Raw genomic sequence first — 15,754 nt, forward strand, 5'->3', positions numbered from 1 at the left:
CAGCATAGTTCAGTCATGCTTCAAACATAGATGTCTGGATCCATTCCTAGATAGATGGAGGAAGAACTAGTTCATTGTGAGACTCAGACAGTGGCAAAGTCAAAGTTAAGAAGCAGCAACTACATTTTCTAACAGTTGTAAACTACAACTTTTGTAACTTTCTTGACTTTGGATGGCCTGTTCTTGGGTTCTTTGTGGTTATTCCTTAGCGTGTCGTGCCTTTGATTACATTTAAGGACTACACTGCCATTTGTAATGCTTGTTGGCAGTCTGATGGTCTCTTGGTATTTGTAGTGTGGTCTTCCAACCCTGGTGGGTCAGTGATTTTCTAGGGTGTGACTGGTGGAGGGTCAATCTTTTTTATATTTGAAACATAGGTGGGTCTTCTTGGTGTGCATGCCATGTTTTGTAAGGTAGCCGATTATCATGTTTGAACAGTTACTGTGGGAAGCTAGGGGTAGAGACTCTTTAGCAAAGGCAGGCAGCTTACTCTTGGTTCTCCTGCTAGTCCTTCGCCACGTAAATGTCTCTTTCGTCGGTGGCCTGTCTGTCATATGGTTTTGCTTTGTTTCTTTATGGTCCTGGATTGATAACAGTCACAGGCACATAGTGTATCATAGCCTATGACTCAGCCACAGTTTACCAATATGTGCCTGTTTCTGTAATTATCCTAGGCAGAGTACAGAGAACACTGGTGATCTAGGGCAGGGTTTGGACTGTCACCAGCCCAGGGATCAGTGCAACAGCCCACATCACTTGCTATTGACAAAAGAGCCATGCCCATATCAGCTGCCTTCCTCCTTACACGTGGTAGACAACCCAGCTGTCCGTCACCTTTGGCAGATCAATCCCTTGCTCATCTGATGGATTACTCGCTCAGTGCAGGCAGTGGAGCCATCACTCACCTGTCTTAAACAACAAAGCTACCATTCACCTCTTATAGACAACAGAACTATGCCTTTCTTTAATGAGCTATCCGTGGATGGTTGCATAAATATCCATATTCTTATCTGCCTGTCTCTTCTGTCCTTTTGGCTGTCTGTACATACATTTATCTAGCCCACAGTCTGGACCACACTTTCTTGAGGCTTTGTATTCTCACAGATGGAGCCAGTGAAGAGGGTGCCCTGGAGAAAGAGAACCATACAGACAGCCGTTATGAGACATGCAAGACAAAACAACAAGAGGACAGGATGACTTTGGTACGGAGGATACACTACAAATGTAATGCGTACACTGTGCAACATTGGGTCCACAACACACCAGAAGGAACAGCATAGGAGTACTACGCTCAAAAACAGTGGAACATGTGCAACATGGAGACCTACCTGTTGTAGCCAATAGCGGCTGCTACCGATCAGGAGTTGTGGTGGGGGGGCACGGGGGAAATTTGAAAAAAAACACGTACCTGGGCTGGCCGGCTGCCGCCGCTCCTCTGTCCTCTTCTTCCTGTCTCCGCCAGCAGCAGGAAGCAGGAGGAAGTACTTGGGCTCCCAGGCTCCCCATAGCAATACACAATGCTGTAGCAGCGTTGTGATTGGTCTGAGCGCTGACCCACGGCACTCAGACGGGGACTGGGAGGCTTTGCATGTTCCTTAACAGGCTGTTTAAAGCAAGCCTGGTGAGGAACATGCAAAGTGAGCAGGACTGTTTGCGCACTTAAAGAGTGCAAACCACTCCTCCCCCTGCTCTGGCCTGCCCCAAGAGCCACTGACTTCATTAGCAAAAATAAAATGATAATAACGATACGTTATTATAATTTTATTTTTCCCTTTGAGCAGTGGGGCGATGCTCTTACGCCTTAGCGGAGGAGCCGCCACTGGTTATATCTACATGGAAACAGGGAAGCAAAATTCAGGAAGGCATGATTCCCTTAGGTCATAGATCAGAAACAATACACCCTGGATGAGAAACAGAATATCAACAAGCACTGTACATAAAAAGATTCTAAGTGGCCACCTGGGTTCTTTATAAGGCCGTTAGTTCCATTGCCACTACACAACAAGTACTGTCATAGCTAACAGAGGTTAGTTAGGTGGAGAACCTCATGGTTGAAACCCCTCCACTCCGAACCACGATGCAAAGACAAACCACTACACATGCAACAGTCGCACAGGTTAGGTTGGAAAGTTACAAGATGCCCCACTTACAGAATACATACGTAACTAAAACCAACACCCTACTAATCACCAAACCACACCAACAAGGACACTGAACATCTCTGCTGAATGAATCACAACTCTATGGCAATGTCTACACATAGCACCTGTAGGCCGCATAAGTGGAGAACGTTTTGCTATACAAATACAAAGTAACATGTCATTGTAAATCTTATGTTGGCATTGATTCTCTTTGAAAACAAACCAATTTGGTTATTGCTAGACTCAGGGCCTTCAAGGCAGCATTTCCATGTTTGGCGTTCAGGTGTTTGTTGTTTGACATAAATAAGTATATCTGCACTGTAGGCAAAAGTGGGCTTTTGTGCAAACAACTTGGTACTGAAAGGAGTAACACAGGCCCAGCACAAAAGTCTACTGTATGTATGTGAGACGGCTTTTGATTCAAAACAACACAAACCACCCACATTGTAAAGGCCAGCCCTGGAAAGGCATGTTATGTATCGGTATGAGACGTGTCAGTCACAAAGAGAGTTATTTTAGTTGTTGGATTTAAGTAGTTGTTGCCTTTGTATGGACTGGTGTAGCATGATTCTTCTGCATTGTTTATTTTTGTATTTTGACATATAGACAAAGAGCCCGAGTCACAGAAAAATCCTAAATTTACACCGCATAGATTTACACCTACAATGTGCATTGATTTACACATTTTCAGGGACTCAAAGGCTCTTAATAAGGACTCTACTTGGAAGTGTAATCTTCTTACATGCATGAGCTTACTGTTGAAGTAATGCACTGTTGTCATGATGACGATGCAAATTCTAAATGAAGTTGTTAAAAAAAAAAATAGTATTCCAGGGAAATCTTTGCGGTACTTAGTTTTCCACTCTGATCTAGTGAGCGAGCAAGTAAGCGTTCTACTGTGGATTGCGCGCATGGCAGAAATGTTCATAAGTACTTAAAAAAAAGGCAAAAACAGTTTTTCCCTCGAATGGTAAAAGGTTTTTCTCCATTGAGAGAACCCTTCCCTTTTTTCCCGATTAACAATTGGAGCGTACCCCTTCATTTACTACCATGGGAAGGCAGAGACATTTTAAGGCATGGGCAAAGCAGACAATTGCCCAGTTCCCACACATGCCAAGGGGCCCGCTGGTAAAGTGATTCGGGCAGTCAAAATTGCAGTCATAATAAAGATGTGTACGACAAACGAGATATTGAAGGATTTAGACTTTATTTTTGGGGGGAAGGTCATAGCAGTAGTGGGTGGCTTGAGATGAGTAAAAAGGGATGTGGCGGGGAAGAGTCAGAGGGATGAGTTTAGAAAGGCTTGTTTTGGGGGATCGGTATAGTAAAAGAGGTGTCAGATGGTGCAAGGAGGGTTAGAGTGGGATAAATCTAGAAAGGGCTATTTTGGGGATCTTAGTAGTGGTAAGGGGTTTGAGATGAATGAGAGTGGATGTAGAGGATATATTGAGAGAGGTATAGGGTGAGAATTAGGGTAATGCATTGGCTATGCTGAATTAGAATGAAGTTATAAATATAAAGATCCATAAGTACACGGTGACGCCAACATATCTAGTGCCCAATGCTAGAAGTGCTGGTAGCTCAGAGTATGGAGTCAGCTACTTATTGCCAATAGGATCCTTTGGGTCACCTTCTAAATGAGGAATCACCAGGCTATTGGTAATTGTGCATCCGATTCCTATGGCAATTCCTTGTTTTCTCCCAGAGATTTCACATGCTGAGAACAGGTGACATTTCGGTGTGAAAAACATCTGGTGTGTTTGTAGTAATTTCGCAAGACCGGCTTTTGGCATGGGCGAGCTAGCCAAAGGCCCAGGGTGCCTAATTTCAAACGGGCGTACTTAGCTTTCCCACAGAACTTATTTTAATATTTGTTTTGTTCCTGGCCGCCGGTCCCTGTTCCTTATCTTCTTGCACTGCATAAACGACGTTACTCCCTCCCAAGTAATACCTGATATTTATAGCGCTTAATGGAGAGATAGAGAAGAGCAGAGGAGAAAACATAAGGAAGGGCGAAACACTTGGCTCGCCCAGGGCGCTTTCTTAGCAAATACCTGCTCTTTAATTTCTGGGCTGGTAAGGTGCGAGTTACCTGTCCCATCTAGGCAGCATTAAATGAGGCCTAAAAACCCACTGAAGCTGAACTCCTCCTTTGCTCCATCATCAGGAGAACAACCGTTTATTTTAATTAAAACCCAGAGGGAAGTGCAACAGACTTTGAATGTCCGCTGGAAATTAGAATTTACTTCTGATTTTAATCGTACTGTAAAACCCGTGCCTGTTACAGAAATTGCCTGTTTTTAATGTTTTTGTGTGTGTTTTTTACAGATCATTGAGTGATGTGAGTTTATCCCTTCTGATGGAGCGAGGCTCCCATCCTGTCTCCCAAGTTACCGTGTGTCACAGTGATGCACTCAAGCTGACCAAGCTTTCCGTCTCCGCACGCCAAATGGAACCGCTGGCGAAGAGAGTAAAACTGGGTCACCAGAGCAACGAGGCCCTCGCGCGCGATTCCACCGCGAGACTCCCGTCCGAGGCGCCGCCTGATTGGGCGCGGACGGTCACCGCTGTGACCGAGCTGTCACCACTGCTCGCGCTCCGGAATGTCACCTGCCTTGTGCTGCTGCATGCCATAAAAGCACGACATCAAAACGGATGTTCAGAGTCTCACGAAAGACTGACTGTACCGTGTGGCAGAATTTCTGTACGACTGGAAGATGTTGTCGAAGGGAAGCATTCTGCTACTCTGTCACCGGACTACTGCACAGGTAATTAAAATAAAACGTGTAATGTTAAAGCCGTGAATTAAGCTAATACTGTGTGCAAATCCGCTGCTTTCCACAGTCCTTGACAAATTCAGTTTTAAAAAACAATGACCTTCAAAACTAGCAAGTGTTCCAAATATTACAAACCAAAAACATGTGAATGTTTTTCATAGAGAAGGAACGTTGTTTTGTAGCAAATATTAGAAATACAGTCTTGGAGCTTAGTGCCATAGCCCGCCACGTTGAAGTGCTGTAAGTGATAAAAGTACGTTGTTTTAAAGAGCGCCTCAAGCTGCACATCTGCTCAATATTGGCACTGTAAATAGCAAGTATTAATACTATCCTCGTATAATAATTGTGCTCAATTTACTGACCTTTGAAGGATGGAAGGCTGAGCTGTTCTTGCTTGAGTTCGAAATTGTCACCTGTAGATCACGGCGTATGTCAGCAGCAAATGTTCAATTTACAGACATCTGGCTGGCATGAAATAACATGAGTTAATTTACTAACTGAGACTCGTTTTAAAAGGCTTCAGAAGATGAAGTAGTCGGGACATGTGGCAGGATTTAAACTGTAACTTGCATTCTGATCACATAGTTCCTCAAAAAGCTGGGTTTGTATCAGTTTAACATTTGGGTATAATAGATATTGTAATATTACTGTAGGACACTGGCTCTCTATATAGTGCACTAAAATGAAACACACTGCCCAGAGAGTCCATGAGACCAGTGGTTAATTTCTAAAACAGTAAGTGCCAGGGCCCTAGTCAGGAGGACAGGCCAGCTTACATCATTCATTGCCTTTGCTGTGCTGCCAATACAACTACTCACCATCAAACTCTTACAAGTGTGACAGTTCATTCTATACAAGACCCCCAAATATATAAGAATGGCTTGGGTGGCACCTGTTAGTGATTATTAATGTATATTAAATTAATAAACAGCTGTTATTGTGCACATACCCAAATTTGGCAGACAGCGCCACCATGTGTCAGACTGCCACAAGCACCGGTGCTAAGAATTAAGGGCCGGCGCTGAGCTCCGGAAATCACTGGCTCAAATTAAGCACTGAGCGAGACCCAGATTCGGATTCAGAGGCAAAAATAGATAATACCAACACTCTGTTTGTGGTAGTGTGAGCGAGCAGTTAGGCTTATCAGAGGGTAGTTCTAAGCATTTGTTGTACTCACAGAGGCAATAAATGAGACACACACTCAAGAATAAATCCGAAACCAATTTATAAAAATAACACAGATTTTAATGTATTTTTTCAGACCAAGAACTTTGCTCTACTACGGTAAGTACTTTTTAAGTTATTAATTTTTCAAGTTCGCAAAATGAATTACTTTTGTGCGCTATTACGCACCATTGAAGTCAACGGGCGAAAAGAGGAAAATGCATATAAAATCTCACAGTTGGACTTTAAGGTTCACCTTCAGAATTTAAGTAGGTAGCGAGGCCTGGCCTAATGTTCCACCAGCGGATTCTCAAGAGCGTCCCAGGTTCGGTCAGGAGCAAGGTGCTGAGGTCATTGGTAACTGATGCGCTACGAAGAAGGGGGCCACCTGAAAATACACTGCACATAGGGACTTATAGGCAAGTCCGAGGGGTACCACTTGAGGAAGCAGGTCGCAAGGGCCTCAGGACCACAGTAGCACAGCTGGATCGCCATTACCAAGGCCGGTCGGCCTGGTGCTGAGCAGATAGGTCAGCCGGGCGGCACATGTGAGGATGTCTTTGCGGTCAGGAGCAGGCAGCTTGGAGAGGCGATTTCGGGACAGCTGGGCCCAGTGCTTCGTTTGTAAAATATTAAGTGCCAGGGCTCTGACCAGGAGGCCACTGCAGCTTGCACCACCCATCGCCCTTGTTATCGCTGCCAAAACAACTACTAACGATCTCTCTCGCATGTAAATGCGACAGTGCAGATTATTCCAGGTCCCCAAAGCTAAAGGAATCGCTGGGGAGGGAGGTATTAGCAATTTTAATGTACATTGTATTCCTAAACTACCGTTGTTCTGCTCATCTCTAAATTAGATGAGCAGCGCCACCATGTGGTGGACTGTCCCAAGTATGGTGTTGACAATTAGGTGCCGAGCACCGGAAACCAATTAAGTGCCACTGCTTAGCACCGCAAAGCTCCGGCTCAAATTAAGCACTGGCTAGGCCACTCATGATGTGGGTCTCAGGTGTCTTGACGTCCTCCGACGGGTGCTTGCATCCTAGGCAGTTGGAGTCCGGAGTGGACTCTTTGTCTTGCTGCATGGGGTCTGGTACACCGGGTGTAGGTGTGGTACAGCTCCGGTAGATCCTGGTGTCTTCAAACTTGGTGGAGAGACAGATCTGATCCTCCAGAGCTGATGTACCAATATTGGTTTGAGTGCTGCGTCGGAGTCGATGGGGAGCAGCAAGTCGACAAACCGGACTTCGCTGGTTCGGTGTCTGCGGACTGCAGGGGAGTAGTACCTCTACTCCAAAGGGAGTTCTTTGGTGATTTGTAGTAGGCTGGAGGAGCTGCAGGGTTCTCTGAGGCATCACAGTTGCAGGACGAGTCAGCACACCACGATTGTCGAGTCCTTCAGGCAGCAGGTAGGGTTTGGCGCCAATTTTCTTCAGCAGGGTTCCAGTCTTCAGGTCAGCTGCTCTTCTTTGTCCTTTTCTTCTCTGTGTCCATCAAATCTAAGTTCAGGGTCCAGGGATGCCACCTAATTACTAAATTTAGGAGTGTTAAAGGGAGTGACAGGTAGTAGTCAATGGGCTACCTACCTTTAGGTTGACTACATCCTCTAAGTGACCACTTCCTGTGGAAAGGGGTACTACCCTGACCCTAATTAGCTACTTCCCTCTCAAACCAAGGTGAAGGGAAATGAAAAGTGGGGTCCACATCGCCTGCCCTTCGGGATGATCACCTTAGGGGTGATGCTGGCTGAATGGGACCCACCTCCAAATTTACCTAATTTTCCCGCCTGTCCTCCTGCCAAATGTAGAGCAGGAAAGGGCAGGTGGGGATCCTCCACTAGCTGGAGCTGTCTGGGTCGCATTTCAAAGGCAGCATCACCTTTGAAGCTTCCTGTCTTGGAAGCCATCCTATCCTGGGGGAGGTGTGAAGCACTTCTACCCAGAGCAGGCTTTTTTCCTGGCCTCTGAGAGTGCTGGCCCTCACCCAAGTAGGTCATAAACATGGGTGGTGGTGTCAGGCAGGCTAAGACTAGTCAGAGACCACCCCAGTGCTTAGTAGGTTTTCAGGGGACGCTCTAAAGGGTCTCCTGTGTGCATGTATCGTTAAATCCATCACTGGCATTAGTGAGGATTTATTAAGACGATGTTTGGTACCAAACGTCTTAGGGTACAGTGAAGCTATCATGGAGCTATGAAACTCGTAATGACAAGTATCTAGCCCATGTACTCTCTATGGCTTCCCTGTGCACTTACAATATCCAAGAATGGACTTGATATTGTAAGGTCCTATCTGCTCAATCTGCGGAATCTTTTGAAACCTCTCACGTTTCAAGTAAAATCGCGAGGTGGAAAATCTTTTTCAGTTTTAAGCTCTAGAGCTTGGAACCTCCTTCCTAATAATATGCGTACCATCAGATCTAAAGCAGCGTTTAAAAAATAACTTAAAACCTGGCTATTTTGGAACCCCAACTCCCTCTCCATCTCACTAATGTAACTTTATCTGGCTCACTCTCAGGAATCCATAGTACTCTACTCCAAGCACAGCACCAGTATGCTTTCTTTTGAGTGAGCGTTGCACTTTACAAAAATACATTTATTTTAATTTCACTTCATGCAGATATATCCCGCCCATGTACTCTATATGGCTTCCCTGTGCACTTACAATATCCAAGAATGGACTTGATATTGTAGGGTCATATCTGCTCATGCAGATATGTCAACTCATGAGATATAGTGCACCCTTCCTTAGGGTTGTATGGCCTGCAGTAGGGGTGACTTACCTATACTTCATGCAGTGCATGGGGGGCATGGCACACAGGACTGTGTACCATGTCGACTCTTCAATTTTCTCTGCAGCTAGACTTTCAGCCTGCAAGGGCAGCTTGCATAGTCTTGGTGAGGGGTCTCTGGGGTGGCACAATTGGTGCTGCAGCCTCAGCGTATCCTTTTCAGTACCAATGACCTAGATAACAGAGTTACCATTTACTAGGGACTTACAGAGGTGACTGAAGTTGTGCCAATCGTGGAACCCGGAACCTGGCTTGCAGAGACCCAGTGCACTTTCAGTTTGAAATCACATCATACACCAGGCAAAAAGTGGGGGCTTACAGTTCAAAAAGGGCCTTTTCCTACAATTACATTTCCAAGCACATTAGACATTTAACATGAATCAAAAACTAGTGATATTTGAAAAGTATTTTACTGTCAGTCGAGTGGGCCTGGGGTTTGACAGCTGTCTCCAGTCTGCTAGCGCTGATCAAATTTGCAGAATGTTTCATTCATCATCATCCATAGCCGAGCCAGTGGACCTTTGATGTGGAATGTGCCAGCAAAATCATTTTTCAAATTGCATTGTTTTGCAGAACATTTTAATCTCCGGCACTGCACATTAATTTTAAAACAAAGCTGGCACACTTACTATGCTAATGAGGTTGCCTGCTACATTTTCTATTGTGCAGTGCCCCAGAGATAAGGTAACACTCTATAGTTTTGTAATTTACGTTAAAGTGACATGCTGCAGAGATTCTCTGTGCAGTTTAAAAACAGAGGCCTAAAAATTCAAGAAAAAAAGGACCTGTAACCGAGCCTTCTCGGGGATGGCTCTGAGGATCTGGCTTGCAAAACAAGGAGAGGGGCTCAATCACGTACAAAGAGATAGAGCACTAATAACTGTTAGGTTAAAAATAATTTTCTCTTTGTACAGACATAAAGACTTATGTTGCAACAAAAAACCTAATACCATTCACCCACTCGCAAGCGTTCGGACAAGGTAATAACCATATAACGTGTAGTGTTGGAAAAATATCAATAGAGGAACTCTTTAATTCATACAAAGCATTGATTTAAATTTATTAATAAGATAAAAAGCATATAACATAATCACAGTACATCACAAATTAAAAAAGAATCAGACACATTGGCTAAAATTTAAACCTCAACCGTGACAGTAAGGTAAAAAAATATATATATGTACGTTGTGTCAAAAGACACATATAATTTATAAAGCAAAACTTTCAATATAAATTAAAAATAAAAGAAACCCCACAAAAAGACATACATGTAGATGTGTAATAGGAGGAACAATGACAAACATTCAGGTTATATCTTGGATGTGTGGATTTGTTATACCAGTAAACAGACACAGTCTGGTGACAATGCACCCTAGTTACTCGGAGTTCTGTTCTGTGACAAATTCCACCAAATAATCTATGCGTCGACGCGTTTCGGTGGTGTATTGTGATAAAAACCACCTTCTTCAGGACTGACAATTTAAGATTCCTCCACAGAATACCTTTAACAAACGTCCATCACTGTCCCAAAGATATTGTTGACAGGCGGGTTGGCGGCTAGGATAATGCCTATCTTTGGCGTGTATCTTTTGTCTTGATCCAACAAGGTGGGGCCTCACTGCATACATGAGGTCATGTTCATTATCTCGACGTTTTTTAAAAAAAGCTTCGTAAGCGTCGCACGATTCAGGATCGCCTAGGCGATCCTGAATCGTGCGACGTTTGTTTGAACGCGTACCGTCATTGACACAGCAATACCCAAAACTTCGGGTGAACGAAACAAACATTTCTCTGGCCCTGATTGAACGGCTCACATAAATAAATGCTTTGGGAACCCAACAAATTACCCATTTGTGCATCACCATATAGGAGATCGTATCATCCCTGAAGAGTAACCAAATAGATTCGGGATCTGCCTTACTTTTACGAAGCTTTTTTTAAAAAACGTCGAGATAATGAACATGACCTCATGTATGCAGTGAGGCCCCACCTTGTTGGATCAAGACAAAAGATACACGCCAAAGATAGGCATTATCCTAGCCGCCAACCCGCCTGTCAACAATATCTTTGGGACAGTGATGGACGTTTGTTAAAGGTATTCTGTGGAGGAATCTTAAATTGTCAGTCCTGAAGAAGGTGGTTTTTATCACAATACACCACCGAAACGCGTCGACGCATAGATTATTTGGTGGAATTTGTCACAGAACAGAACTCCGAGTAACTAGGGTGCATTGTCACCAGACTGTGTCTGTTTACTGGTATAACAAATCCACACATCCAAGATATAACCTGGATGTTTGTCATTGTTCCTCCTATTACACATCTACATGTATGTCTTTTTCTGAGGATCTGGAACTCCCTTCCCCCCCGAAGTCAGGGTGAACCCTTTTATTGTCTTCTTCAAAAAAGAGGTCAAAGGGCTCCTGATGAAGAAATTTCTGCCTTAGCATGGCTCCTGCATCGGATTCTGGGTCCATACCCGTTGTCTATGGCTCAGCCACCTGGTTTACGATTAGGTTGAACAATTCTAGACTGTGATTTTGCCTGTTGGTTTATCTACTTTTCCCTCATGAGATTGTTCGACAATTTTAGACTTTGATTCTGTCGATTTGTCTATTCTGTTTTGTATGTTTATACCCTTTGTTGCATGATCTGTAATATACCCTTATGATGCAGAATTTGTAAAGCGCTCGGATAACCTCGATGGTCATGTTCACGCTATATAAAACTTTCTAAATAAATAAATAAGAGGCATGGGATACCTTTTATCCAGCAATCTACTTAATTGGAAAACGCATAGGAAAGAAATATTCTGTTCTCCATTTCCTTTTGGGACCATTACGTTCTTGTTCGAATTACTAGACTTTGAAGCAATTTAGTCAGAATATCCTATGTTTGTCACCATAGGCTTAACTTGAACTAATTGGTAATTTCTCTCCTTCGTTTACAATGTAATAAAAATTGAAAGAAGAAATGCTGTACTGTTACTTAAAAAATGCTGTGTAATATTCCACAGTGCACATAATTGTAATAATGTTGCAGAGATCCGGCTTTACATAAATCCGCCATTCACCATGTTTGAATGGGAGCCACATGTTCCAAGCAGTGGGAATTGAAGCATTTATTCCATCTGGTTCTTTTTAGGTTTTGCGTGCACAACGTGTACCCACCCATTGCTTACCTTAGCTTACCATTGGTTGCCTCCCACACCACTATCATTTCCTTGCTTCCAAATTGGTCAGCGCTCCTCCTGGGCTCTGACCTCCTCCTTCTGGGCTTTGAGCCTTCATCCATGCCATGGAGCTTGGACTAAGTACTGCTTCCTGTGGCCAGTGCCCTTCCACTGGCCGCAAGCTTCCAAAGGTACTTATATTTTGTTTTTTACACATGCATTCTCTAAGAGTGCACATGTCTGCAGTCTGTCAGCCCAACCCTGCTGCTTGTGCTTTTCCTGACTTCCGTGGTCTTGCCCAAACCTCCATTCCCCACTATACCCTCGTATCGCTTGCCTGCCCGCCCTACTCATGTGTCATAGCACTTTTTTTGTTTTACTTTCAGCCATGCTGCACAACAGCCATGCTGCTGTACAAGATGGCAAAAAAGCCAATACAGCCCTAAACCAGAAGGGAACCACAGTGAAAACTGCAGAATACTGTCTCAAAGCATTCAGTGCAGCTCGCCGAATTAATTCAGTTAATTAATTTGCTGCTCAGGCCGTTTCTGTAGTTCCCAAAAACAGAGAGCCTGAGTTCAACTTGATCCTTCAAGCCTTCCCAGATTTCCTGTTCTGTAGTTGCATTTATATAAATAAGAAATTAAGATAATACTGCATACATATATACAGCCCATCATACACTTACATGGGCTGGGAAGCCATATATAAATAATACACATTTCAGCAGGTCATACCATCCTCTCAGCTGGTTCGTCTTAGCAGCTGCCTTGTGTCATCCACCAATCCTGGCAGCAGACTATAATATTAGGAAGGTTGAGTTTGCTGGAGGGTAGGCTTACAGATGGAATGCCTTTCTAGACATTAATATGCAGAGTATGTTTGCACCTTCAGAGTATGTTTGTTTGTCAGACCGCAGGGTATGTGTGAGTCAGCAGAGTCTGTATGCCTGTAAGGTGTCTCTCTCTTGCAATGTATACAAGTGGTTCCACATGTTTTTCTTTAGGATGTGTGTGTGTTTGTGCTCGCAGAGTGTATGTGTACCTGCAGTTTGTATTTGCACAGTGGGCCTGTGTCTGAAGAATGTCTGTGGTACGCATGCCATTCTCTGCAAGGTCTCTCTGATTTTGCAGGGTGTGTATGTATGCAGGCTGTGTATGTGTCTGTAAGTATGTATCTGGTGCTTGTGCAGCTCTGCATTTAGAGCTTGAAGAATGACAAACCACTGCACAGTTTGCAGACTACTGTGCTGCAGGTTTATGAAAAAAGGATATGAAAATGTGACAATCAACAACAGATGGTCATAATGCACTTTTGCCTCTGACCACAAAATTCAATTGGGAAGCAGAATGTAAAGCCTCATGATATTCACGTTCTAAAAGTATTCAACATACTGCCCTAGGAGTCTGAAGCACAGGAGGATTCTTATCCAATTCTCTTAATGGGAGCAATACTCCGACTCCCCAGTCTCCTCAAAATGACTTCCATTCAAGTTAGGCAGAGAAAGCAGATTTCCTGGACAAATATGCACGTTCGGCCATTAATAGCATCTGGGCTGATTCTAGAAACGGTCATTAAGAGCCATGTTGATATTTCGCTACTTTCCCTTGTTAATACACATCTACCTGTTTGAGATCAGGTCAATTGCATGGCTTCTGTCCAGCAGCCTCTATAGATATATCTTTTAATTTTTCTCCCCTTTCGAGTTTGTTGCCAAACATCACTGCTGTTATCAGTTGGAATACTGCTGAGAGAAAAATGAAACCAGAAGACTCTGCTTGAGACCAATTTGTTGATAATCATGCGATCTGGCTTTTTCAAGAAACATGGGTGACTAGGAATGTATTGAGAAATGGTTTCAAGAGCTGTTGGGTTCTCGTTAATAGATCTTCAGTCTGACGTCCATCGGGTGGGTTGCTTGTTTGTGTGAACACCACATTTTCCTGTTCTATAATAGAACTTTATATAGGACGCTCTGCTTTCCATGGTTAGTCCTTAACTTTACAAAATAAACTTCCCTCTTAATGATCAACATATAAAACCAGTGTAAAGAATGGTAGCATTGACGATTAGAAAGACTATAGTAGTGTTAGTTTAGATATACAATTATGTGTCTATCATAGTGACTTATGAAAACTATAGCACGTTGAAGGTATAATACCTGTACATTGCTAGTCCTCTAGGCGTGATCACCAGTATATATACTATGCCATGTATCTTTGTGAGAGTCATAAAATGCTTCCTAATTGTGTGAGAGAGTGACACTGATCTGGGTGTAGTACCCATTGTTCATGACCTATATCATTGTAGTGTTAGTGGTTTAATCATAGAGCAGTGGCTTGACTAAGACAACGGATTCCCGTTGATTGTGCTCTTATCGATATCCGTGGCTATCCTTCAATCCGGTTATGTTCCCGGCAATCTGTGGGGCTGTATAAAAAACATGAAGACAAAACAGGACATTAAGTTCATGTCAAATGGAATTGGCGCACATATTTACAGTCACACGTAAGGCAAATAGTAGAGCTGAAAGTGGCATCATTGTCTTCCAACACATAATATATCTTAAATCCATGACCCATTTTCTCTTATTTTATAATCCATCAATCATCTACTCTGGACATTGTATCAAAATAGGAAAGGTGAGGGGATAGGGTATACATGGAATCATGAATAACACGGTCTAAAACAAATTAGAAGAGGAAACTGTTGAAATATACAATGTATATATACAAAGATTCCTGAATTCATGTTCAACCGGGCCCGGCTAAAAAAGCAGCAAATATTCATAGATGTGAGTGCAACTCCTCATCATTATTCATTCCCAATTGGAAATATGCTACCTGATTGTAGGATGAAGCGTGATTCTAGTCTATGTAAAGTTTGTACTCGATTTCCACCCCTTGGATGTTTTGGTACTGTGTCAGGAGCAAAGAATTTTCTGAGTATCCAATCACAGCTATGGACTTCCCAGAAATGTCTCGCTGTGCTGTAGCTGAGATCCTGTTTGGTTATTACTCTCCAGTGCTCAAGGATTCATTTCTTAACGGGGAAAGTGGTGGATCCTATGTACCATTTATGGCACGGGCACATGATTGCATACACTACACACTCTGTATTACAGTTGATGTTTTTTGGAATCTTCCAGATTCTACCTATCTTGTCAAGTCTAACTTCCTTGATGTCATCACTGTGGCTGCATGCTTTACACTTTCTGCATCTAAAGAATACTCTACTCTTATCTAGCCAATTAGTTCTTTGTGGTTTAAGATGGCTATTGACTAAGAGATCTTTGATGGATACATTTTTCCTGTAGGACAATAATGGTGTGATGCCTAATTTAGATTTAAGAAGTGTATCCTGTGTGAGAATATCCCACCTTTCCTTCAGGATCTGTTTCAGATTGGCAGCCTGTGTGTTAAACATAGTGATACATCTTATTGATGCAGTATTGGAATCGGTTTCTATTTTCTTACTCTTTGCTTAGTATAGAGCATCACTTCTCTCACATTATCTACTTTGGTTATCCCTTTACACAACATTTGGGTAGAATACCCTCTCTCTTTGAATCTTTCTATCATGTCTGTCTTAGTTCTTGTGTAAGATTCCTCAGAGTTGCAATTGAGTTTCGCTCTGAGTAGTTCCCCATAGAGAATACTCCATCTGAAGTTAGGTGGGTTGCAACTCGTAGCATGGAGTATGGAGTTCCCTG

The 15,754-nt window shown here is 43.1% G+C and overlaps 1 protein-coding gene across 1 annotated transcript in view; it reads left to right on the plus strand.

Annotated features, from left to right (window-relative positions):
- The window catches only part of FANCB (FA complementation group B), a 367,346-nt gene that overhangs the window by 274,755 nt on the left and 76,837 nt on the right, over positions 1 to 15,754 (plus strand). Inside the window, exon 7 of the mRNA XM_085622200.1 lies at positions 4,470 to 4,909. Coding sequence (XP_085478326.1) covers positions 4,470 to 4,909 — 440 coding nt within the window. The remainder of the gene's footprint in view (positions 1 to 4,469; positions 4,910 to 15,754) is intronic.

Source organism: Triturus cristatus, chromosome 8 (genome assembly GCF_964204655.1).
Source record: "Triturus cristatus chromosome 8, aTriCri1.1, whole genome shotgun sequence".
Taxonomy (NCBI): Eukaryota; Metazoa; Chordata; class Amphibia; order Caudata; family Salamandridae; genus Triturus; species Triturus cristatus.